The 24,882-nt window shown below is 44.1% G+C and overlaps 3 protein-coding genes and 1 long non-coding RNA gene across 4 annotated transcripts in view; 2 read left to right on the forward strand and 2 right to left on the reverse strand.

Moving 5' to 3' along the window:
* Window positions 1–24,882, forward strand: part of rbpjb (recombination signal binding protein for immunoglobulin kappa J region b) — a 103,571-nt gene that overhangs the window by 4,467 nt on the left and 74,222 nt on the right. The window lies entirely within an intron of this gene.
* On the reverse strand, window positions 1,365–5,598 carry LOC128430189 (thialysine N-epsilon-acetyltransferase). The gene is made up of 6 exons (XM_053416173.1): window positions 5,445–5,598; window positions 5,003–5,054; window positions 4,262–4,345; window positions 3,838–3,939; window positions 3,695–3,735; window positions 1,365–3,608 (listed from the first exon to the last, which is right to left on the reverse strand). The coding sequence occupies exons 1-6, from the start codon at window positions 5,505–5,507 to the stop codon at window positions 3,441–3,443; spliced, it is 510 nt and encodes a 169-aa protein (XP_053272148.1). The 5' UTR covers window positions 5,508–5,598; the 3' UTR covers window positions 1,365–3,440.
* Window positions 16,584–21,607, forward strand: si:dkey-19b23.8 (uncharacterized). Its single transcript, XM_053416171.1, has 3 exons — window positions 16,584–16,872; window positions 18,609–19,312; window positions 19,916–21,607. Exons 2-3 carry the CDS (start codon window positions 18,622–18,624, stop codon window positions 19,999–20,001), a joined length of 777 nt encoding a protein of 258 aa, XP_053272146.1. The 5' UTR covers window positions 16,584–16,872; window positions 18,609–18,621; the 3' UTR covers window positions 20,002–21,607.
* LOC128430191 (uncharacterized) lies at window positions 23,883–24,719 on the reverse strand. The gene is made up of 3 exons (XR_008333968.1): window positions 24,586–24,719; window positions 24,157–24,228; window positions 23,883–23,955 (listed from the first exon to the last, which is right to left on the reverse strand). It is a non-coding gene; the product is annotated as an uncharacterized LOC128430191 (long non-coding RNA).

A 24,882-nucleotide genomic window follows, 5' to 3' on the forward strand; every position in this document is an offset into this window, starting at 1 on the left:
TAGTTCGGATTCAAAGATCTGTATTGACATTGTAGGCAATGAAACTGTCGCTACTCAAGATTTATATTATTGTAAAATAGAGAATAACAATAATAACAGTAAATAACAGAATAATGTATACAACAAACAGTATAAGGTAAGAATGTTTCATTTCAGTTGCAGTGTGGTGGGTTGTGTATGTGTGTCAGTCACAGTGTGATGGGGGTCACTATTCCTCAGGCTGTTGGTTGGGGATCTTTCTGTCACTCTAATAATTGTATGTCCTCAAGAAATTTGGTACAAATGATAAATCTATAAGGTAAACGAAACAAATATATATATATACATAGGCCATAAAGGGCTTAGGCTGAATCTCACAACTAACTCACTTTTCTTTGCCACTGTTTAGTTTGAATAGTTTGAAGAAGCCTGGGGAGGTCAAAGTTTGTCGCCCTGAACAAGGACTAACTCAGATTTAGTTATACATCTGAAAAGGCAAGTTCATTATAATAGATTTGATTTATTTCCACACACTTCAGACTGGATTCAACCTTTGAACCGTTATGTGGACAACAAATTAAGCAAGAGTTCAAAACTAAACTGAGTTATAGCTAGAGACAGCTTCCTTCCTCTGTTTTAATTCAGTGGATGGTTTTGAAATGCAAAATATGCGTTTCCCCCAAGTTCTTCAAAAACGTTAGCAAAAAGCCAAATTGTGGGTGAATCTGAAAACTTGGATTGTTCCTGTCAGCTTGCAAGCAATCATCTGTCTTGCCTGCGTTGGCTCACTGCTGCCTCTCATTGGCGTGTTACCACCATCTACTGTCGGTCTGTGAAACAGCCTGAAGCCATCAGAGGAAATGTGCTTTGCATCGGACGAGCGTCCTGGTGCGTGAAAGAGACACAAAGCAGAAACAACACAAATGGTGTTCAAACACGATGTGAACATTCAACTCATCAGCCACACATCATGTCAGGGGCTTGTTGTTGAGTTAGATCCAGAAGCAGACGCAGGGCTGGAGAAGGTAATGGACCTTTAATGATTCTTGCAGGAGGAATGGTGAAGGTTGAGGAAGACGAGCAGAGGGAGGAGTGAAGAGTCTGATTGTAGTGGGGGGGGGGGGGGGGGGGGGAGCACATGCAGCTTTCTATTCAGTTTATTATTCTTAATGCAAGTTAGTTATATGTTCCTACTTCCTTTTGTTAAAGTAGTACACAAGAGTTCTATTTGTCCTTTATTTCGCCATAAATGCTTATTCTGTCATGAATGTCTATATCCATATACAAAATAATTCATGTAAGCTCATTACTCCCGATAAATGATTAATAAATGATTATATCAAATAATTTACTCAGAAGGAAAGAAGTTAAGTCGACACAGCTGCTTTATATTTTCACACATCAGATTTTATTTAACTCTCACATGTTTTATTCATCAACTGCTGAACAAATCAAACAAATAAAAAAATCAGACACAACCTTTGCTTTGAGCCTAAAATATGTTTTCTGAATCCAACATTTGAATTCCATGCAGGCTCTCTAGGCTAAAGCTAATATGGCTTTTGGTATTTTCTAATGCATTTATAGAGTAAGGATTTCTGGTAGAGCAAATGACAGTCAACGCTAAATGCTACGTAAATGCTACGGTTCCACAGACAACGTCCCACACATATAAAAACTTAATGACCGCAGGTGACATTTGAAGACACACTTACTAATTCATCACATGAACATGAACATGTGGCACATTGGGTATCACACACATTGAGGCTCCACAGCACCAAAGTTGAGGAAACAACCTTAAGACATCAACATTGTTGCTTTTATCTACGCGTACTGATTGTGAGAAACACACCCTGCTCCCTAAAATCTTCACATTGCACATTTAAGTTTATTTATTGCTGAGATCTCAGTGGATTTGAAAGGAATCAGGGTTGAACTTTGACTTGATTTTGGAAATATTTGAAATTTTGAGGACTCCATTGAGGAAACTGAGTCACACGTTGTATAGTTTGTAGCTCGGGCTCGTTCTGGTGATAAGATTTAAATATCTCTTCTTCATCTTCCCCTGGACTCTATCGATCTTTGTGTCACTCTGTAACAACACAGATGACAATGCACCAAACACACACGCGACTATTTGACCACACAATGTCCCGAGGACGGAGAAAAACAACTTCACATTCCTCGCTCAATTATTTCGTAAACAAAAGTATGAAAATAAATGCAAATTGCAAAAGCTACAAAAGAGAAGGGGTTAGTGGTTCTTACTTGTTTAGACTGAGAGAAAACAAACTAAATATACCGCTGAGTGTTTTCAGTAAATGGCTGGAAATGATACAAGAAGTCCTCCATGTGTTGTTTTTTTAAATACACTGGATATAAAACAGAAGTGCAGCGCAGAGTGGTGCCACTTTCACTTGAGCCGGACAGGTTTAAGGACGCGCTCCGAGCCCAGTCCAAGATTTTCCTTTTTGTTTTTCAGATTCCACCAGATGGATCGTTTTCCCTTTGAAAAACCAGCCCCGGGAGTTTACTGTCTGGCAGCGTGGAGGGAGGTTTTAGGTTCAATCCCACTGATTCCTTCAGTGCACACTTGGAAGACAACAGTGCAAAATGCCGACACTTGTATCACAACAGCTTTACAGTGGGGGGGGGACCGACTCTTTGGTTGTCATCATTAATCATAAACTTTAAAGGGACAGGAAACCACAAACCCACTTTTTATTTCAACAGCCGTACAATAAAACAAACATCCTGTTTTTTATCGGGATCTTTGTGCAAACGATTATTTCACTTCTGGATGACGATGATTTGTACTTGATCCTTCAAATACAGCCCCCCCCCACAACACACACAAACACACACACACACACCTAATACCACATATACCACAGATTAAGGTCCCTCAATTATTAACTATTTAAATGTATTGCAAAGGCCCCATTCCAATACTTGAGCCAATTAAGTGTTTGCTGAGCCCCTCCTGCAAACAGCGATCGGCCAATCACAGACTAGCAGCGGTTACTGGATACTGTTTGTGAAGATTTAATAATAGTGATTCTGTGCATATATAAAACTTCACAAGACAATTGATACATCTTATGAACGGTGTGTTTTATCTACCCCGATGTAAGCTGCCTGCATTAGCATTGCTAAGCTAACTAGCTAGATGAGTTCAGTAGGAATTAATTTTGTGCGTCTACAGGTTGTGTAACTATATTTGGACTGTACCTCAGCTTTTAGCATGAAATCCTGTGTGCAGCCGAGATCTGCATATTTTTTTGCAAGGCTGGAACATCAAAAAAAATTGGTTATAATCAGGATTTCAATCAAGCCGGGGATTTAGTATCGGTAGAAATGAATTGAACGTGCTGGAGCTTAGCAGCTTTTTTTGTCTGAGTCTATTTCCCTGCACTGTGTAGGTGGAGCTCATGGGTTACCGAGGTCAAGAGGTCGTGTTAGGGTTGGGCCAGGTGCTCCAGGGCCTCCCCCTCGCAGCGCATGCAGTGGTAGCCCATCTTATCCGTCAGGTCGTAACAGCCCTGGCTCAGGTAAAAGTCCACCGAGGACTTGTTCCAGTTCAGAACGGTGAAGTTGAGCTGGTTGCAGCCGGCGGCCAGGCCCAGCTTCAAGAGAGCAAACAGGAAATGAGAATCACAGTCGCGCGTTGAGTTGTGTTGACGTGAGGGAGGGGGACGTGTGTCGTACTCACCTGTGCTACCTTGCTCATCAGTGCTTTCCCAATGCCCTTCCCTGAAAGAGAGAATCCACATTATTACATATTGACCTTTTGTTTAATATTCCCCAGGTGTTTATCACGAGTTGAATTCACGACTTTGAGACTCTGAACTCCACCTCTGAACTCTGGCATCACGTACAGGTCCTCCATGTAGACGGCTCGGCCCGACCACGAGCTGTAGGAGTAGAAGTAAAGTGCGTAGCCGATCTTCGTGTGACCTGGAACAAACCATCCAGAAAGACAAGTTGTGTTATTATCGAATCCCTATCAACCCAAAGCACATGTTATACTGCTCATAACGGTTTAATCCTTTTCTAATTTTATGAATTGCTGGCGCTCAGTGGCGTTATGGTCGAGTTGTGGTGACTCTACGGTGAAGAGCCGGTGTCAGCTGGTCAGCAGGGCGTAGGCTAATGATCTCATCACTGTATTTCAGGGGGAAAGCTGTGTGTTAGCCTCGTTGTGTAAGTTGCTGCTGGTGGTCGATGGTTTTTCACATTTGTAAGTAAACACTCTCACTGACAGTACTCTCTCTCTCACCTTCTGTGGTTTTCTGCTGTTCTGGGACCTCAGCGACGATCCCGTGGAAGAACGGGTTCTTGGAGAAACCATCCTGCTCCAAGTCTGCGAGCAACAAGCAGGAGGTGTGTGTCAATAACAGGCTGGTTCTCTAGAAACAGTTAGTAATTCTTAATGAGGATTCTAGATCTATTTATGCCTTAATACAACAGATATCGATGGGAGAGTAATGAATGATTTATCCAGCTTATCAACTTGTACTGTTGTCGTGGAATTGTTCCGGAAAAAGGTTTATACTGAATGTTGTTCGTAGATAAAAAAGATGTCCAAGGTTCAATTAGTAGCTGTTGTGAAGCTTCAGATCTAATCACACGATCGTCTCAGCTCCTCATCCTGTTAAATGTTAATAGGTGGCAGGTGTAAAAGTTCACGAAGTGCAACAATCATCTCTGATGTTGTAACCGCTCCACTGAAGTTCACCTTGTTATTATGAAGGTCAAATCAATTTTTTATGTAAAGTGAAGAGAGATGAGATCACGTTTAACAGCAGAAATAGAAATGTTTTTATTTATCGCTGGCTGATAGAACAGGAGCAATAAGTATCGCATGTATATTATGATATTGATTAATATTGTTTAATGGCCGAAGCCCCATTTCCATCCCTGCTGCTGGATGCTCTGACCTCCAGTGATGTTGTTCTCATGAAGGTCGACTGTATTCTAGTGTCAGGTCAACATAGATCACATCTCACAGTACAGTTACCTCTCTGAGTCACTTTCACATGGTCCGTTACTTTCTCATATTCAGCCAGTTCCTGCAGAGGGGGAGACAAAAGTAAATCACAGACATAAGACACCATTTATTCATATTCACACACACACACACACACACACACACATACACGCACACACACGCACACACACACACACGCACACACACGCACACGCACACACACGCACACACACGCACACACATAGTCCCAGTGTGTTAACTTTATTTATACACACAGGAAATGCATCACACACTTGTTCTTCTTGCAGCTCCACGCACATCAGCTGCATCTCACACAACAACACGTCTGAGATCTAATAATAACAACATCACCCCAGCACGTGAAAGCGAGGTAGTGACGTCACAGCAGCATACATACACATACACCCGAGCTGCACGTGCACACGCACCTCCTCCCCCCCCATCTCCTCACCATGATCATGCGCGCGATGTCCTTGCAGTCCTCCACGTTGGCGGCGCGGATGGAGAAATCCATGACGGGCAGAAGGGACGATATGACCGGGCGGAGTGATGAAGTGTTCGCGGTGTCAGAGGCGGAAGGAGAACCGGGGCTGAACGGAGGCAGTAACGAGGGGGGCGGGGGGGAGCGTCACGCCTGTTCTCTAACGCCATTGGTCAACACGTCAGTTCGCTTCAAGGTACGTAATTGTGATTGGCTGTTGGGTGAGGGCGGGGCCAACAGCTCGTATGTTTTATTCCACTTTATTTCATTTGAGACTTTTACAATATATTCTTCTGAATGAGTCACTCAATGAAACTTTCATTCATACAGAAACTTTCAAACAAATCCAATGTAGTTCAAAGTTACAACAAACTTTATTTATATTGCATCATATATATTAATTCAAATGAGTTATATGAGTAAAACGTTCTTAGATCACTTGTAAAAATTATCTAAATTCACTTCACAGGGAAACTGATTAAAAAACAGTTGATTTTAAACAACATGTAAAATATCATTAAACTGAAAGTATGAGCGCTTATGGTTTGAAGCAAAAACTAAAAAAGCTAAATAAAAGTTGAGCACAAAGGAGCAAAGTTTTGGAGCTGCAGTCACAACATTACACTATTAGGACTACTGGCAGTGCTTAAATACAACAGTTACACAACTGATCCTAGAACAATCACAAGATCTGAACTGTTTACAGCCAAGTTCTTCCTAAGATACACAAGGTCCTGGTCAACAACATGAAATGTCTCATCAGTTTCAACACAACAGCCAGTTGAGAGTATCAGAGCAAAACAGGCCATTTTACAGCCAATGTTGTCAGGTCATCTGCTTAAGGATTCAACACAACTCGCTAAACTGGAGTAACAGGGAGGCGAGCGTGAGAACCTGCACAGACAGGTTGAGATCACAATAACTCCTGATTAACAAAACTCTGCACTGTGTAGACAGGGGGTCTCCTTGACCTCCACCAGGGGGCAGATTAAACCTTAGGGGCATGTATGTCCCATGTTGCTCTGTCTGGTTGGTCAGTTGAATTTTATTATGTCACTTGGTGGTTTGTTAGCTTGTTTTTGTGCATTTGCCTTCTTTAATTGGCCTGTAGGTTTATTACATGGTTTTTGTAAATAGTTTTAGACATTTTGGGCTAAATTAAGCTGCTTGTGACTCACTGGGCCTTCCAGCTCGCTCCCTTGACCTTCCCTTTTAAAATGACATGACCCAAAATCCATTTAATTATCTGCTTATTAACAACTTCAAACTGTTAAAATAACTTAACTTAACTATTGTTTCTATTTGCAGATGACCCTTGATTTAGATGCTCTACAGCTAAATGTTCATGGTCCTCAGAAGATGATATTGTGGCGCCCTCTTGACCTTTGAGGCCTCTGTCAGGTCCAAGTTTCTCCTCGACTGGATCAGTCCATTAGTAACAACAGAGGGGTTTTATGAATAGTGATGTGGATGTTGACGATCCCTAGTGGATCAACCCAGATTGTTGGATTTATTGACCCTTTGACCTTCATCTATGAGGATACATTTCTATGTGTACATGTTTGAAACTCTAGATTGCAGATTATCCTCCCAGGGGATGAACCGCTCCAGCCAGCTTTCCTTCAGCCTTACCCTGAGACATCATCAGAAGATAAGTTTTAATTTGTAGAAATCACTGTAGAAATCCACTGAACACATTCTTACCCAAGCAGTGTGTTGCTTTTATGGGGTTGTTATAATCATTTCCGCCTCTAGAGGGAGCCGTAGCAGGGTTTCAGACTTGTGGTGTGAGTTTTATGACTGAGCTGCTGGAAGAGAAGCTGATGTGCCTCATTCAGGGAGATTTATGGATATGTGGGAAATCCGCAGTGGAGAACTGCACATCCTGTACTGTGGAGGATAAATACTTGATTATGAATCACTCAAGTTTTATTATTTTCACTCAATATACAAAATATGACTCAAAGTGGATTATTGCATCTTTTCGGCGGTTACATTTTCTAGTTCTCCTCAACAACTGAGTTTTTATTTCCTTTCCAACCACAAGCCGAGGATTATTTTACTAATAACAAGACCGACGCCTTTGGCTTCTGTTTCTGTGTGTTTAACAGATTTATGCAGTTTTACATCCAGGGATCGTATGATATAAAAAGGGCTGGATCTCACAGAGGAGCTGTGAAGAGGTGATATTCTGTAGAAGAAGCTGGTGATGACGCAGGTGTGAACATGTCATCATAGTGAGAAGTTCAGCACCAGAAATAAGAATGATCTCATGAACTGTTTCAGACATAACGGCGAGTCCCAGACAACTGAGCGCCATGTTAGAGGAACTGAGAACCACGAGGTGAGAGAAGTAATGAACAAATTCATCAACTAGACCAGAGGGAAAATATATAATACATATATATAAAGATTGATCTGAACGGAGTGGATCTGAAGATATGACTCATTAAGAGAGAGAGGAAGCACACGTCATTCTTCAGATCCGCCTGTCAAGTGAATTTGTCTCAATCTAGCATCCTGGTTCATGAGGTGGAACAAACACATGTGCTTTTAAAATAGTGAGCTGATCAAATCAAAATACCCCATGTTTGACCTCATGCTCGATACCAGCTGTTTATGATGTGTTTTAAGAGCCTGTCAACGCAGATCCACCCACAGCAGGTAGAACCCATGGAACCCCTCTGGCTGGTTGACGTCACTCAAGCCTCAATAAAGAAAGGGGACTATAGTTTGAGTGTATACAAATGTTATCTCCAAGCTGAGTACTTAAGTACATCTTTGAGTTTGAGGTACTTCGTTTGAGTATTTACATTTTGAGCTACTTTCTGCCTCTTTATTTACTGCTTTTCAATCGACTACATTTATTTTACTGCCTCCGTTTCTTTTGAATAAAAAATCGAATCAATCCAGCAGAAACATCTTCTTCATAACTTTCTATCTGACCTTTGACCTGATGAAAAACAAATACACGCATCAAATGGATCGTGTCCAAACGTTGTCCCCTCTTTACCGTCCTTCTGTTTTAAGAGCCGTGTAATGATTGTCTGTGAAACCCACGAGACCTCAGCGGGTGAAGTCATGTGTGAAAGTCTGGTTTGAGGTAATAACTGACGAGTGAATCAGCAGAGAAATATGTCAGAGATCGTCACTGTCAGTTCTCACATGATGATTTGTATTCATTAACCTGCAGCCTGCCGCGTGTGACCCTGACGCTCTTCCATCTTCACTGCTCTCCTATGATTTGTGTTTGATTCTACACACAAGTCTCGGTATAAATAGGAGCCTTTAGTTGCTTGAGACTAAAAATACATTTAGTACACGGCCGAGTGGAGGGTGGGGAGGAAATGAGCTGGGAAAGGGGGATTTTGCTGGGCTGGCTTTTCTCCTGGAGAAAATAAAGCCGTCTATGTTGCTATTAATAGCTCCAGTGGGCCGGTGTGACTCCTTATAACTGACTAATGGCTCCGTTGGCTGGACGCAGGCTGCAAGACCAGAGCATTGCCGTCGGTTTTCATCAGCGGCCTCTGAGGCTCTGCCGATGACGTGGGTAAGACGCCCCCTGACGGTTTTTACAGACGCACTACAGAGGACTCACAGGCTGTTAGGGGAGGCAGAGGCATTGTAGACGGTATTAGTCAGTGGAGTGTGAGTAAGAAAGAGAGAGGGGCCTCTCACCGGAAAATTATGGTTGGTTTTAAGAGCACATGTGAGAGTAAGAAAAAGACGCAGCTAGGTAATATGCTCAGAAGATAGACTGGATGTGAAGATGGATGACACGATTGGAAACGTTTTAATAGTCACATGCAGTACAGCTCATGAATCCGGTCTCTCCCATGTTAGTGGATGGGACGTAAACCGAGCATTTTAAGGTCGCTCTTAAGTGTTTGTTGCTGGTAGGTTTGGCTTTAATTGGTTATTTCATTCTATAGAAGAGCTTGAAAGGAAATGATTGACAGCTGTGACTGACTTACGATTGGTCGAAAAGCACAGATCATCTTTCCTCCTCTTCCTGGGCCTTATGCTAAAGCTAATTAGCTTCTGGATCTGGATCTTGAGCAGAGGTAATGTTAAATAACCTTTAAAACCCAGATGTATGAATCTTTACCTCTCTATTAAAACGGCAGGACTTTTGTCCCCATGCTGTTTTAAAGACGGCACTAGAACTTTGCTGTAAAGCTTTTTTCCACATTGACCTTTTCAAGCTGACGCACAGGAAGCCGTCTCTCTCGTTCATTAGGTGTGAATTATGTCAGCGTTATGTAATAAACCGTCTCATACTCAAGAAAGGTGACACAAACTCAGCTTTAATCTTGACATGAACTTAAATGAATCAGCCGCTTAGACGTGATGCTGTGAGTGACGACAATATCATGTGAAGTGACAGATGACAAGTGATGATTTCATTTCCTGTTATCGGGACATTTTCAGGCGCTAAAAAAGAAAAACCTGTTTCCGGTTGGTGACCTTTCATTTAGCAGATAATACCAAAGGTTTGTATCCAGGTTCGGTCGACGAGAGTTTCTCATTCATGAAACAATCTGACATGTAACCCACCATCATACAAATACATGTTGGACTTCAGCATTTAGTTCAATCTCATCATTCTGACCTGGATTACTTTTCATTTTCTCCAGCCATTGTTCCTCTGGCTGGCGGCTTGAGAAAGTCCTTCCTGCAGATTCAGAACAGTCCCATATAACAACGACCCTGTCCGGGGGGGGCCGTACAGGAAGCCACCTCCTCGTCCTGTTTAGTCTAGGTTCTGATTGGTCCCTGAGCTCGGGTGCATTTCCACAACAAAGCAGTCAACACCACATCTATCGCATCTTATCTCAAAAGGGCTGAACATGACAGAATGAGAAAGGGCCGGTGGACGGGGACGGAGACACAGTCAAAACAAAAGAGGATTCCCAAGTGGAACCTCCCTCGCACAGATTCCATCGAGTCCATGTTTGGTCCTTATTTTGCTTTGAAAATAAAATCCCTGATTAGTTTCTCCGCCACATCAATAAGAAAACAAAGAAACGCCCAGAACGAGCAAAGAATTGTGATAAGAGCTGCTTGAGTGGCTTAACGCCTTTTATTCTGCTTATCGTGAAAAGGAGACTTTGGAGATAGAGTAGCCACAAGAGTCCAAATATTCTAAATTCAAGAATGTCACAAAATTGGTTTGTCTCTCTTTGGCATAAAGTTTCTGCGTTCAAGAAATCTCCTTATCAGCATGACAGCGTGGAAATAAGATTTAAGATTTAAGGAAAGTCCCCAAACTTCTCCTCCTGTCTGCTGTGATCATACCTAGCCCCCCCCCCCCCCCCCCCCCCCACTCACACACACACACTCTGAGAAATGAAAAGAAAAGCAGGAAATTAGCTCATCAGCTGACTGACGCAACCCTGGTGCAAAGATAACTGGATGGTACAAGGCAGACAGGGTGTCATTCCCTCAGCTCCATTAACATGCCTTATTAGGACATCTGGAGCCAGTTGTGAGGTGGTGGCAGAGGTGGCTTTTTTTGTGTGTTTTTTTTTTGTGTAGCCTCCCCTCAGACGGCCTGAGTCATGTGATACGTTTTAAAGGTCGGGGTCACTCGGTCACTTGCTCACCACGGGACTCTGGCCAAACGCACAGTAGAAAAAATTGAACAATAACACTGCCGGTAGATTTTCGGTAAAGGTAAAATATACAATCACCTTTCCTGTAAGGGAAATACAAGAAGTGTCTCATTCTGGCACAGCTCCTTGACCGTGTCCAGTTAATCTGTTCTCGTAAGGGGCACAAAGGAATTCACTTTCAGGAAGCGTCTGGCAAAAAACAATCTGTGGCAACTCTATTGGGATGAATTACATCCTTTCACTCACAAATCAATTAGAAATGTATTTATATTGCTGCTGATGACACCTCTGTTAAACCTGTGGCTTCCCTTTCTAACCCCAGGTGTGTGAGCATGGAAAACGTGCATTTCTTGTTGTCACAGGTCAAAACTGAGATCAGCCACGTTTACAGACAACAGCGACTTACAGGTCAACCTGTTGCCACAGTAAACACACTTTACTTTCCAACTTTTTTTGTGTAACAGCCTCAGGGCTGCTGTGCAATTGTTGAGCTGTAGACAGGTGTGCGGACAGATTGCACTTCCTGAAATAAAAAATGACAACAAGTTTATTCAATGTGTTTCTTTGACATTTTAGTTTGACCCATTTCCCGTCCACCAACATGGAGAAGTTGAGGTTTATGACCGGCAGCCATCAGGGGGCGATGGAGATGCTTTGGCTTCACTTTTGGGAATCTGTCATGTCATCCATTTTTATGTAGAGTTGAGACATTCGCCCAAAGTAATTGAGCAATTGAAGAATGGCGACATAGTCAACTAAAGGGAACCAAGAATTAAAACGCAATCCCAGAGTTTGGTATAAAACTCTGGGATTTTTTTATGTTGACAATTCCCACAGGTCTTGAAAATGAAACCTTCAGTAAATCCCACAGTAACTGAAACACTTTCACACAATGATTAAACATTTTTAATCGGCATATCGTGGTGTTTACAAACCCAGCACCCTCTTATGTTCACTGACCACAAACAGGGAAACAGCTGCACAGCGGCTCCACACATTCTTGTATTTCCACTAAAACCAGCAGCTTGTGATGTGCATCGTGGCGTCGACTGCAAACACACACAGCCGCACATGAGCTTCTGGAGTAACATCCTGAGGAAAGCGCCTCTCCCTTACTGCTCTACTGCGAGGAGTCTTCACAGTGAAATGTGTGTGTATTTGTGTTGTGTTGAGGGGGTTAACTAAGTTTTCAATCAACAATGAAACCCCTGTAGTTCTGCAAAAACTCTCTCATACTATGAAATCATAATTTATGGGGTAATGTCAGATTTCCAAATGATCAGAAGTGGAAGCCGCCCATTTCTTCTCTTTTCTCACTGTTAAGTAATTTCCTCCGATTTTATTCCTTTGAATTCCAGCGAATAACAGGAAGACTTAACAATGAGGCCAGCAAATACAATGAACCCCCCCCCCCCCCCGTCGATGACTTCTCTTTTGAATAACTGATCCATTTCCCAGTATGAAACCAGAGGCCTGTTGAACTTGTTCTGGAAGGTGTAACCAGGGAGTGAAGATAGAGATTCACACTCCACAGGATTAAAGCTGCTCACTTTCAATCAGGGAGAGATGCTTTTGTCCTCTGATCAGGGTCAAACCAATGGAAGTCTGCAAATTCAGGGGGTTTTCATGCTCTCTCCATTGTTATTTCCCAATAATGCCAACATCCTGCATTGGTTTTGCTCTTAAAACCAGTCAGATCTTATGATGATGGATAAAAACTTGACATCAACTCCATTATGTTTAAGTTTCTCCCTATATCTTGACATTTACAGAGAAATAACATGAAAATCAAATGTCCTGATCCCGTTCAAAACACACAAAGGTCAAAATTGACTCGAGTTAACAGAACCTCAGCTGCATTTATGAGCCTGGAACTGGTGGACGTGTTTCAAATACTTGTTGTACGGGACAAACACCTGCGTCCCTTCATGTCCTCTATTGTAAATATTTGAGAACAGCGAGTGACCCATATCTCAACTGTCACCATTCCTGTTTTCATATCTCCAAGCCACATCCGACTTCCTCCTCGAAGGTATGTGCCCTGCGTGTGCGTAAGTGTTATTTACGTCAACAACAACAACTGGTGTGACCACAGAGGACCACGTTGGCAGAAAACACACACCGCATGTCACACTGAGACATGCTGTTGGTCATGTGTCTCACGTGTGACAAAAACAAACACAAGTCAGTTTGATGGTTTTCACTGTGAGTGAGGGTTTTGTGCTTCTTTCTCATTTTAACTTATTCTACCTGGAATTGATCTAATTTTAAATAAGTCTTTAAGTTTAAAAGCCTTTAATACTATTAAACAACGACAGCTAAAGTATAAATTGTTCCAAATATTTAGTTTCTGCCATTTATATATACACAGGAAGGTACCTTGAGATAAATAATAATGACACTGCTAACATGCTGATACTTACATTGTTTGTTTTCCCACCATCTTAGTTAATTGTGTGAATACTTGCTAATTAGTACTAAACACAAAGGGCAGTTGAGACCTAAGGCAATTGCCCTTCGCCTGTGGGCGTTGCCAACATAGCCGCTGACTTGCCAGACAATTTGACCTGGGGACAGACTGTATTGTACTTTTACTTCACCGTGACTCAGACAAATATTGGACTGGAACACTGTCTTCACTGTTGACAAGCTGGAGATATGCATCAGTGCAAATACTTGTGTATCTCACAGCTTGTGGCATTTGATTTACGATTTCAAAAAAGAGAAGTGGGTATAAAACACTTCCATTAATAAACCGTGGTTCATATAGTGTTATTGTACTTCCTTAATTTTCAGTTTGCCCTGTTTCCCACAATTGAAGCATTTTGTTTGTGTTCTAAAGACGCTGCATAACCACCACAGCAATAATCTCTTCCAGCAGCAGATAACTCAGTAAACCTCCTTCTTGGAATCAGGCCTCCTCTCATCTTTGATTCACTGGAGTTGGAAAAACATCCTTCTGTCCCACGTCAGACAGTCATTTCCAATCTCTGAATAAAAACTTAATCTAATCAACGGGCTGTTCTTTTTCCCCTTTTCTCAGCCTTGGTCTGGTAAAACACGCACACACTGAGATTTTTTCCTAGAAATCCCCAAATTTTCTCGTGGCTCAGCTGTGAACTGTGTTGACTTTGTCCGTCAAAGGAGCTTTTTATTTTCTGCGACTTTCTGTACTTGCTTGAACCGCCCGTTTTCCTCTACGCTGCCTGCTGGAGTCAGAGGTCGTCTTTGTTGCCTCCACATCGACGTGTGACTACCTGGGCAGGGGTTTGTAAACTAGTTTCAGTTTCTGGTATTATTCAGGACTTTTTAAATAAGCTGTTGTAGGATGTGTAGCAGCCACACCCGCTAAGACTTTCCGATGTTTCATATTAAAGGCTCAGGGTTTAGGATTAGATATTAATTAAATCAGTATAGTTTGTCCTGATGGGTTAGACACGTTTCACTGAAAAACTAATTCTGATATTTTATATTTGTACAAGCTTTGCTGTTTTACCACCGGGGTTGATTCATTTCACAGGAGGTGAAAAGTTTACATCACTAAATCCATTTGACAGTTCCAAAGATATCCTCTGAACCATAAATATCGAGGGCAGGGGATCAAAGTCAGGAGGATTTATCATCGTCTGGGGACCATAAATGTCTAGTTGTTGTGTTGATGCCAGTTATTTTCATCCCTTGAGCAATTCTGCCCACACGGCCAAAGATAAGATATCCAGACATATCAATAAATGTTGCAAATGGCTTTTAGATCAACTTTGATAATGTTTTAAAAGAGATTTCAAGTTGTATTATGTTGTGTGTTCTGTAGGCACAGGGACTCGCTCAATGGTTCCCTCCCTGGGCACATGGAGTATAAGATATACATTCAATGCAACAGGTCACAACATGCTCTCACGTGTTCCAGAGCAGCAGCTGCCCCCATGCCGCGGTTTACACTGGTTTGACACTGGTTTGACACTGTTCTTGCTGGCCGTTAGCAGATATATGGTGCCTGCGTTGAGATGCACCATTATGTCACTGGTGCCCCAAGAATAGTTCCAGTGTGTCCAGCAAGGCCCCGAGGCGAGTGTGACGTCCAGAACCTAACTGTTGTTGGGCTAAACCCAGAGAGAAACAGGGGCCCTACTGTTTCCCTGCGTCAGGCACACCCAGCCACACACTCACACACCCCCACACACCCACCCACACACACACACACACACACACACGTGTACAGACGACGCGCACACACATGGAACCGTTTAAAGTTTTTCCTCTGCCACTGTTCCAAATGCCCCCAGAATAAACACTGGGAGCACATCTGAGCCACTGAGCCCAACGATCCCCATTAAAGACAGACGGTGACGCAATGTGATGGAAATGAGAGGTACTGGGTTTCAGATGTTTTAACCAGTATGGCGTCGCACATGTGCTAGAATTTAGTCAAGTGAAACTTTCAGTTGGAGCACCATGTCGTCACAGGCTTGGGAAAGGAGGTCAACTCGTATATTGTCATGAGAATCCGACGTTTGGTAAATTTTCACCGGCCATGTAGATCAATATTGATGATTTATGTAAAAACTAAAGAGCAAATATGTCAATAAGTGGTTCCAACTTATCAAATATGAGGATTTCTCAGTTTTCTATCACTAAACACTGTTTTATTGAGATTTTGGACTACAAGATGAACAAAAACCAGACATTTAAAAATGAAATCTTGTAAAAGTAAAGCTGACTGTAGGTATGAATGTGAGTATGAACGGCTGTTTGTCTCTATAAGTCGGCTCTGGACAACACTGGCATCTTGTCCTGGATGGACCCCGCCTCTCTCCCAATGCCAGCTGGGATTGGCTCCAGTTCCCAAGTGACCCCTGAAGCTGGATGGATGGATGGATTCTGGAGAAACTGGTGAGGTGCTATGATCTATATTTGATTAATTAATTGAAAAATACTTGAAATATTGATATTGTCAATTGTGTGTTTGGTCATGATGAAGTGTTTTAACTGGCTTCTTCTTCTTCTTCTTCTTCTTCTTCTTCTTCTTCTTCTTCTTCTTCTTCTTCTTCTTCTTCTTCTTCGTCTTCTTGTTCTAATAATAATAATAATAAATGATAATGAAAATAATACAACACAGACAAATGGAAATAAAGGAAAGGAGAGGATGGAAGAAGAAAGGAGGCAAAGAAGGACACAACTAAAATAATTTAATAAAATATTGGTTACAAGAATATGGGTTTAAAATTTCCATTTTTTTCCAAAGACATTAAATGCATCAGGCTGTATTTGAGTGGATTTTGCATAAGACGAGGCACATTTAAGTGAAACACAAAAATCATGGAGTTTTGAGTTTTAATTATTTCGCTTTATATAAATGTTGTCGTAAGTGAAACGAATAGATGTGACTCCTCAGTTTGTGATCGTCACCTCCTCCTCCTCCTCCTCCTCTCCTCCCGCCTCCACGCCATCCAGCCCCTTGGACGCAAGTGCTCGTCCACGCGTGTGACGTGCTCGCGCCTGCGCTTCGTTTTAAGCGGTTCTCCCACGAGCTCCGGGATTCAGTCACTTAACACACGCGCACCGAGCAGAGGCACGAGGAGACCAGTCTGTCCCCGCGGCTTCCGTAGATCATCAACCCTGCGTGTATGTGTGTGTTTGCTGTAAATGACACAGGAGTGTTTTCATGCTGGAGGACAGTGTGTGTCTGCGTGTGTGTGAACGCACAGGACTACAACCCTGCACCTGAGTTTTGGGAAACTTCACCTGAGGCGCACGAGTGTCGTCGTTTGCATGAACGCGTGCAGGTAAGATTTTAAAACACCTCAAACTCACGTGTTGTGTTAAAATGTTACTTTCACTCTTTATCTTGTGAGAAATGTTAATGGAGTCTGGAGATGTTCAGATATTTGCCTCTGAAATGTGGACTTTTATCGGACTCACGCTGAACCTCGATCATATATCTGTCAATTAAAGGTTTTCTCGTCCTTCCCTGCAATTACACATCACACAATATGTGTTTGTGTTGTTTATAGTGGTCGTTAAGATCGGGTGGATAATTCGGCTTATAAGAGGGATGAGAATTTTACTCTGAAATAAGAGTTCAAGTATTGTTTGCCACTTGTCTAGTATTGATTGCTAGTTGTTGGTCGATCTTTGATCATTGATTCTTTTAATTGTTGTCTCTTTGTACCACTGAGAGGAGTTGCACCAAGTTTCGTTGTTCAATGACAATAAACGCCTGAATTGAATTTGTTATTCTTTGTTATATATTGAGAATAAAGTGGATGGACAAGAAAATGCATATAAGCAGAATAGGGCCGGGAAATAAGACGTTAGAAATAATTATCGCAATGTGTTTTTCATCAATAACGAAATATGAAAAGTCTGATTATATATTACTTTAACTTGACACATTGATCTACCTCAACCTGTGTGTAGGGTTTTGCTGTCAAGGGTTTTAACTAAAGAGTTTAAAACCACAACCTTCACTCAGGAGCAAAAATCAGTGTTTAAACTTCAAAATAAATAATTATCGATATCGACTGATGTATTTGTTTTTATCTTGGAATGATTTTTTGGCCTCATCATCCAGCTCCATGCAGAAATATCCAAAAAGACAACAGGATGCACTTTTAGATCTGACAGCAGAAAACATGGATTTTAAAAGTGTTTGGTATGGAACCAGTACTGTACTGTAGTTTTGGTTCAATGCAAAATACCAGCCTGTGTGTACTTGTGCGTCCGAGTGCAGGTTGTGGTGTCACAGCTCGTTTGGGACCCACACGTGTGCATGTTCACGTTCACTGGTTTCACGAGGCTCTGGATCAACCTGCTTCTCTTTTCCTGGTGTGACACACACTCTGAGGCATGCCATTGTTTTGCAGGGATACATATTTTAGTTATTCTTTTTGGTGTGTGTGGGGGGGGTGTACAAAGCTGCTTCCTGCACAGGGGGTCCACTAACAATGGCCACCAGCTTGGAACAGTCGGCGGTTCTCTGTCCCCGCGTCTGAGGAGGAGGCTCGGATGTTGAAAGAATGTCCGAGAAAGGAGAAAGGGGGGAAAAAATAAAGTTTAGCACAATGGAGAACATGCGGTTCTGCAGGGTCTGAGGGATGGGAGACAGTGTGTGGGTGGGTGGGGGGGGCCTGATATGCTTGCATAACACTTGTTTGCAGGGTCACAGTCGTCTTCCAGTAACTAACAGTGTGGAGATATGACGGCTGCTTATCTGATTTGTTTCTGCCACCTTTGTGCTACCGTCACCTTCCGTGTTTCCAGTCAGTCTCCGAGGGACTCACGGTCAATATTTAATAGACCGTGTCTGTGGTGAATAATTGTTCTTTGCTGAAATGCGTCACTTGTGTTACTGATCCTGCTCGGTGGCCTTTGGTTGTTTTTCACGCTGCAGGACAGGTTGTGCTGAGAAAACACAAAAAGTGAAACCCACCAAACAAACCTCAAGCATCCGTCACTTTCCAATTATTCCTGTTTCTCCTTCAAACTGGATCCTCATCAACCTTTCTCTGCTTCCTTTCAGATAAAAGCAGTGGATGAAACTTCTCTCCATTCGTAGGAGAAAGGCGGACGAGAGGGAGACGACCACAGCTGGTTCCACCTCGGCTGACGTCTCGTCCAAACGCACCATGTCCCTCAGCACTTTCCACCTCGTGCAAACGCTCAAGAACTCCCCGGCCGCCTTCCGCCGCCGCTTCCGCCGCGACCGCACCGAGTCCCTGTCCCACGGCGACCCCCTCTTCAAGGTCCACTACCTGGGCACGGAGAAAATCTTCTCCCTGGACCGAGAGCAGGCCCAGGACGCCATCAGCCACCTGGTGGACGGCATCGCCAACGGGAAGAAGCTGAGCAAGGACCACGCCCTGGTGGTGCGCCCCAGGTACGTGGAGGTCAAGGAGCTGAGCACCGGGCGGCAGCTCACCAAGACCTACCTGCAGGACATCGCGTACTGCGCCGCCGACGCCACCCGGCCCAACGTCTTCCTCTACATCTGCAAGCATCAGGGCCAGCAGCTGCAGTGCCGGGTGTTCTGGTGCAGCCGGGCGGAGCGGGCGCGGGACATGACGGAGTGCCTGGCCCACTCCTTCCAGCAGGCGCTCAGCGACCTGCAGCAGGACGGCTCGGCCACGCTGACGCCCGGGGAGGCGAAGGGGAAACGGGTGGAGGAGTCGTCCAACTCCCCGACCCTCAACAAGAGCTCCACCCTCCCCACCAGTCTGGGAAAAGGTGAGATGATAATTGATCTACAGGCTACATCCATATTACTACACCAGGTTTTAAAACGTCCACACTCCGGAGTTTTAGAGCTTCTGAAATGGAGAAACTTGAAAAGGCTGCTTATTAGTTTGAAACCTCCAGAGCCGTGTTTGAGTCTTGACAGGCAGATGATTGGAAGTGATGACGTAGACACTTGCAGCCATTTGCGATCATGACGTAGCTGATTCTCTGATTCGTCAGGCTGCTATCACGTGACCTTCATCTGCAAGAAAACAACCGAATGCATCAGGGAAATTCAGTTAAAAGCTTACTGACCCTGCTGTGCATTTAAAATCTGTATTTTATAACAATACAACTGCTTGCATCTGGGGAGACGTGCTTGTATTCAGGCCGAAAACCACAACGCTTGTGTAGACAGATTGTGTTAGTTGGAAAAGATGTAGCCACAGTGTGTAAATCCTAGTGCTGAAACAGGAAGTGGTTAATGAATAGCCTCAATAGGGCGATTTAGAGTCAAGGTCAAACCAGCTATTGTGTTGATAATGGATATTGAAACACCAACATTCCCTGTTGATCTGCAGCATCACTGACTCCGTCTCTCCTTCTCCTCAGTTCGCTGGAAGAAGCGCGGCTCGGTGTCCCGCAGCCCCCTGAGGGCCATCACCAGGAGGGGCTCGGCCTCCGACAGCTGGAACTGAGCCCCGAGCCCCTCGAGCACGATGGGAACACAACGACGTAACGACAACCTCAACGACGACAAGCACTGACGGGAGGGAGGGAGAGAATTATACAAGACAGAGGAGAAGGAAGGAAGGAAGGACGACGGGTGGGGGGGGAAGTCCATATTTGGACGGCGTGTGTGAGAGGACTCTGCTTGTGAGAGGATGTTGAGTGTGTGGACTCGGAGGTTTGTGTTGCAGCGCAGGCGTCTGTTGACGTGTGCGTCCACTGCAGCACAAGACGCCACTGACGGCTTCCTTTGTTCGTCTGAGGCTGGAGCTGAGACGTTCGAGGACCAGGCTGAGTCACGTCTGAGGCTCTCTCGTCAGCTGGTTTGTTTTCAAGGACTCCACTTGATGCTGAAGCCTCTGAAGATGTGTTACTTGTTGGGAAAAGACGATTAAACCCAACAACGACGCTGGGTGTCGGTCGAGTGACGCGCAGGGGAAACTGGAAAAAGACGACGAGAGACCGGATGTTTCTCAATCCTGAGTTTCTTTTTATTATTTAACTGACAATCGTGACTGGTCATGATGATTTTATTTGGACTGACAAAAAGCAGACTTTTAATCCACGGCAGTTTTGGACAAGTAGATCTAGATACAGCAGAAGATATAGGAGGAAAATGCTGGCAGACAAAAGTGGTCATCTGTCTCAGACACACAAGTCAATTCCGAGCGCTTTCCAAGTTCCCAACTGTAAAATCTGACACCTGAACACATCACAGTTCAATCCCGACTCATGAGGTTTTATAATTTCCTCCTAAAGTTTGCGGTGTGCTTTTCTGAGTTGTGACGACGGGCCGGTTACCTGCGTCACAAACAAACAAACAAGCATTAGATCATTTTGCAGAACTTGTCAACAGTTACCTGCAAAACCACAGCTCCCAGTCTGTCCACAAAGATAAATGATTTGCATTTTTTATGTTGAGAAAAACAAGTTGGGCCATGAGTCGCCAGTTTGTTTGTGTCTGAACACTGGGAACGCTGTGTTCCCGAGCGGGGGAATGCACCTGCATTCCAGTGGAGGAAATCTGAGATGGCCAATCTTCTCAAAAAAACGCCCGGACTTCTTTCTACACATCCGCCCGTGACTCTGCATTTGGAGCAGCCTCACGAGGAGACGTCAGAATGTGCTTCTTGAACTCCCAGGCCCTCGACTGGTTCACATTACCAACGCCATAAAAGGTGCCCTCACGACTCCTCAGTCCATTCTGAGTGGAGGTTGTGGGCTCTGATGTGTGACCTCCTCTCACGATGGCGTTTTCTGTCTCCGGTTTACAAATGAGAGACGTGAGGATCGGTGCTGGACCCCGAGGCCACACTTTACTTATCTTTTTTTATTGTCTGACCAAAACTAAGCTATAGGAAGGTGCCTGTGTGTGTTTTATTGTTCTGACTGCTGTGCCACTTTGTTTTATCAGTTCAATTTTGTACTCTCAATGTATCTTTTACAAACGGCACAACCCTCGTCTCAGGTTGAAGTGCCTGCTTTTAAGATTTATTTTTATCGATGTACTGTTTTTGTCTTTGTACATATTTAATTAAATGTGTATTTTATGGATTATTAAAAGTTTTTATACGACATCTCGTGTGCGTGTCGTTGTGTTGATCTCAGGCTGCTCCGACTTTCAACCAGGCAAATATTTAACTTGTGCAGCTTTGACCCTGACAAATGATCGTCTGTTTTTCCACGTTTGGACGTTTTTAAAATGTTGTGCTTGGCCTGAGGAAAACAGAATTCCTGTGTGGGAGTCAAGAGATTGAGATTGAAGGGACTGGAGGTGGCGAGAGGTCCTGGGATTTTTTAATCTTAGTCATGTGACTGTTTCCCCAGCGTTTCTCTCTACTTTTCCAAAACATCTGATAACATGTGACAACCTTCCAAGTAGAGTAAAGATACAGCTCCGACTGGGCAGGACAACCTTGTGCAATGTGTTTGCAATAAGAAAACAAGTGACAGGTTATTACAATGAAACAGAATCGAGCACCAGACGGTCCCTCTGGTCAAATGTTGCACATTCCAACTTGTCTTCAGTCCGTTTTCCCTCCATAACTTATTAAAAGTGCACAGAGAACATCTCTTTCTGTGGTTAATATGTGAATGAGTTGAGTTCACTCCTCTCCACACGAGTCCTCCACCGTCGGGCTGGACCTGGACGCCTCCCTGTGCCGCTGCAGCTCCAGCAGGGACTGGACGTGGAGGCGCCTCAGAGGCTTCACCTCCTCTACCACTGAGGACAAAAACACACAAATCATCCAGAGCATGAGCTGATAACTTCACAAGGGAGAACGGTTGTGTTGCAGCTGAACAGCACCACCAGCTGGCTTTCAGAGTGCACCATCAGCTGTAGCTGTCATACCTTTGTCATAGTGCAGCTCGTCCTGGTTGCCAAACACCACATAGGTCTCCAGGAAGTTGAGGAGGGCGCCCGTGACCAGGAACCGGTCAGGGAGGGGAAGACTTTGGATATAACGCATGTCCAGGGCGAAGGGGTTTGAGGGCGAGGGGACCGTGCACAGACACACCAGCTCACTGACTATGTCCCACACACGGATAACTGGGGGAAAAAGGACAGAAAAAGATTTTTTATTCTAACCTTAATTGTAGAAATCCAGCAGAATATAAACTACAGCATCCAGATGTTTATTTTTCCTTCAACAACCTTCATCCACACACATCTGCGTCTGATTTAACTCATGGAAAATAGTGTAATTATTGAATCAGCTCGGTGAAACAATAACTTTCTCCTGTTTCGGATTCCTCACATTGTTTCCATACCTCGCGTCTGCCAGTCTGCGATGGACTTGAGTTTCATGGGCGTGTCCCTGACCATGGAGTCGGTGCCTCCGATGTTGACCAGGCGCTCGTGATTGGAGCGGATCCAGGCGTAGGGGCGTCCGTACTTGACGTAGCCGGCCAATAGGAAGAGAGTACAGTTCACCTCCTGTTGAGGGATGGAGGAGGAGGAGGGGGGGGGGGTTAATGAGGTCAGGAGGCGAAGAACAGAGCTGGTCTTTATTAAAATGTGTCTGAAATGCTGGACTTTGCTTTGGCTGCGGTGAACAAGTGAAGTCTGGATGGATCACTCACTGGTACGGCTATCTCTCTCTCACTGGGAGATGCAGGCAGGAGGTGGTCCTCACTGGTGGGTGCCCTGAGAAAACACAAACAACAAATCAAACTTTTTATATAAGCAAATGTGACACGAATAAAAAATGCTGAGGAAAAACCAAATCTCATCAATTTGAAATGAGGAAACCCATATTTGAAATGTGTGTTGGAGGTGATGCACCAACATGTTACTTGTTTCAGACAAAACAAAAGAGTCACATCAGAGTCTCCCCCTGAATCTAAACACAATCAGAACACACACGTTACAACACAGACACACACACGTTATCCCCAGTCACCTGACGCTCCGTGGCTGCGTCTCAATGTGTGTCTCAGTCGGACGGCCTCGTGGAGCCGGAGCTTCTCCAGGGAGGGGGGAGCTGCTGCGGCTGTCCAGGCTCGGGGAGCTGCTGCTGGGGGAGTCGCTGCTGCTGCTGCTCCCGCTGCTGGAGGAGAAGGAGGAGGCCCGGGACACCGCGAAGCCCGGGGAGCGCCAACCCTGCACCAAGGGACGGTGAGGTCAGTATTCAAGACTTGTTTAGTAAATCCACAAGAGAGACATGGTGTGGTGTAGACGAGACAGTAAATAATAGAGAATAGCATAAACAGTTTATATTATGACTTTGTGAGGGTGTTTTTCATTGTTCTACTAAGTATATTTAGAAAAAACACATATACATATACAAACCTATTATATCATATATTTCAGACACATATGTATTTTGTATAGTTCAACAGGAACTGACCAGGTCCTCGTTGACGACTGTCAGCAGCAGCTCCTCCTTCCCTCTGAGCCACGGCTGGAAATATTTAAAACCCTGCCAAGGAAAACAAATAGTTTGTTTTATTAATTATTTCTGTGAGTTTAATTCTCTCTTTGCATTCGCTTCCAGTCTGGGATGTTGCAACACGATCACTGAAGCAGACACTTGCATGGGGCCCCCCCTGAGCAAGGGTCCCCTTTGGCCTGGGGGCCTCAAATCCCCCGGAGACGCCCCTGCCCCCCTGATGGTTCCCACCTGTAAAGATCCGAGCAGAGCCAGGTCACCCAGGAAGTGCTGCAGCTTCCTCTTCTGCTCCCTCTCTCTCTTCTGCTCGCACACAGACAAAGGATGATAATATCACAGACAGAACAACACAAAGACACATATAAATAGAATCATGTCAGTTTAATTTAAACGTTTTTAATGGAAAAATAAACAAATGTTTATCAGGCCTGATTAAAAAAAATCTTCCCTCATGCAGCCCACCATGACATCACCCTGCCAGGCTCGTATCCTAGCAACAAACACCTGCTCGCAGCCTCCTGCATCAAAGAATCCATTCACCGTGTGATGACATCATGCAGATTAGAGACAGAGCCTGAAGTGAGATTTAAACCTTGATGTTGACGCTGCTGCACAAACACAGAGAGACGGAGGAGCTGCTGTGAAGAGAACGGGACTCACGCTGCTGCTGCTGCTGCTGCTCATCTTCATCCAGTCACAGCTTCCTCTGCAGAAGAACCATGTTGAGACTCTGCTCACTGACACTGGAACCTCATCGTCGACCTGTTCTTTCTGGTGAACCACTGTGGTGATGCTCAGACACGGGAGGAGGAGGAGGAGGAGGAGTCCGGGGTTTGGTTATTGGGGTGTGATGCCCCTAGCGGCCGAACATAATACTGCCTCTTTACATCAGAGCTGCAAATCTGCATTTTTGATAAGCAAAACACGTTAACTGTGATAGGAAATATTTTTCCCCAT

Source organism: Pleuronectes platessa, chromosome 23, assembly GCF_947347685.1.
Source record: "Pleuronectes platessa chromosome 23, fPlePla1.1, whole genome shotgun sequence".
In the NCBI taxonomy this organism is placed as follows: domain Eukaryota; kingdom Metazoa; phylum Chordata; class Actinopteri; order Pleuronectiformes; family Pleuronectidae; genus Pleuronectes; species Pleuronectes platessa.

Coding starts and splice junctions, on each gene's coding strand:
- si:dkey-19b23.8 (XM_053416171.1), top strand. CDS start 18,622: ATGAAACTTCTCTCCATTCGTAGGAGAAAGGCGGACGAGAGGGAGACG. Junction 19,313..19,915: donor CCCCACCAGTCTGGGAAAAG/GTGAGATGATAA, acceptor CCTTCTCCTCAG/TTCGCTGGAAGAAGCGCGGC.
- LOC128430189 (XM_053416173.1), bottom strand. CDS start 5,507: ATGGATTTCTCCATCCGCGCCGCCAACGTGGAGGACTGCAAGGACATC. Junction 4,346..5,002: donor TGTGAAAGTGACTCAGAGAG/GTAACTGTACTG, acceptor TGTTGCTCGCAG/ACTTGGAGCAGGATGGTTTC. Junction 3,609..3,694: donor TGATGAGCAAGGTAGCACAG/GTGAGTACGACA, acceptor GCTCTCTTGAAG/CTGGGCCTGGCCGCCGGCTG.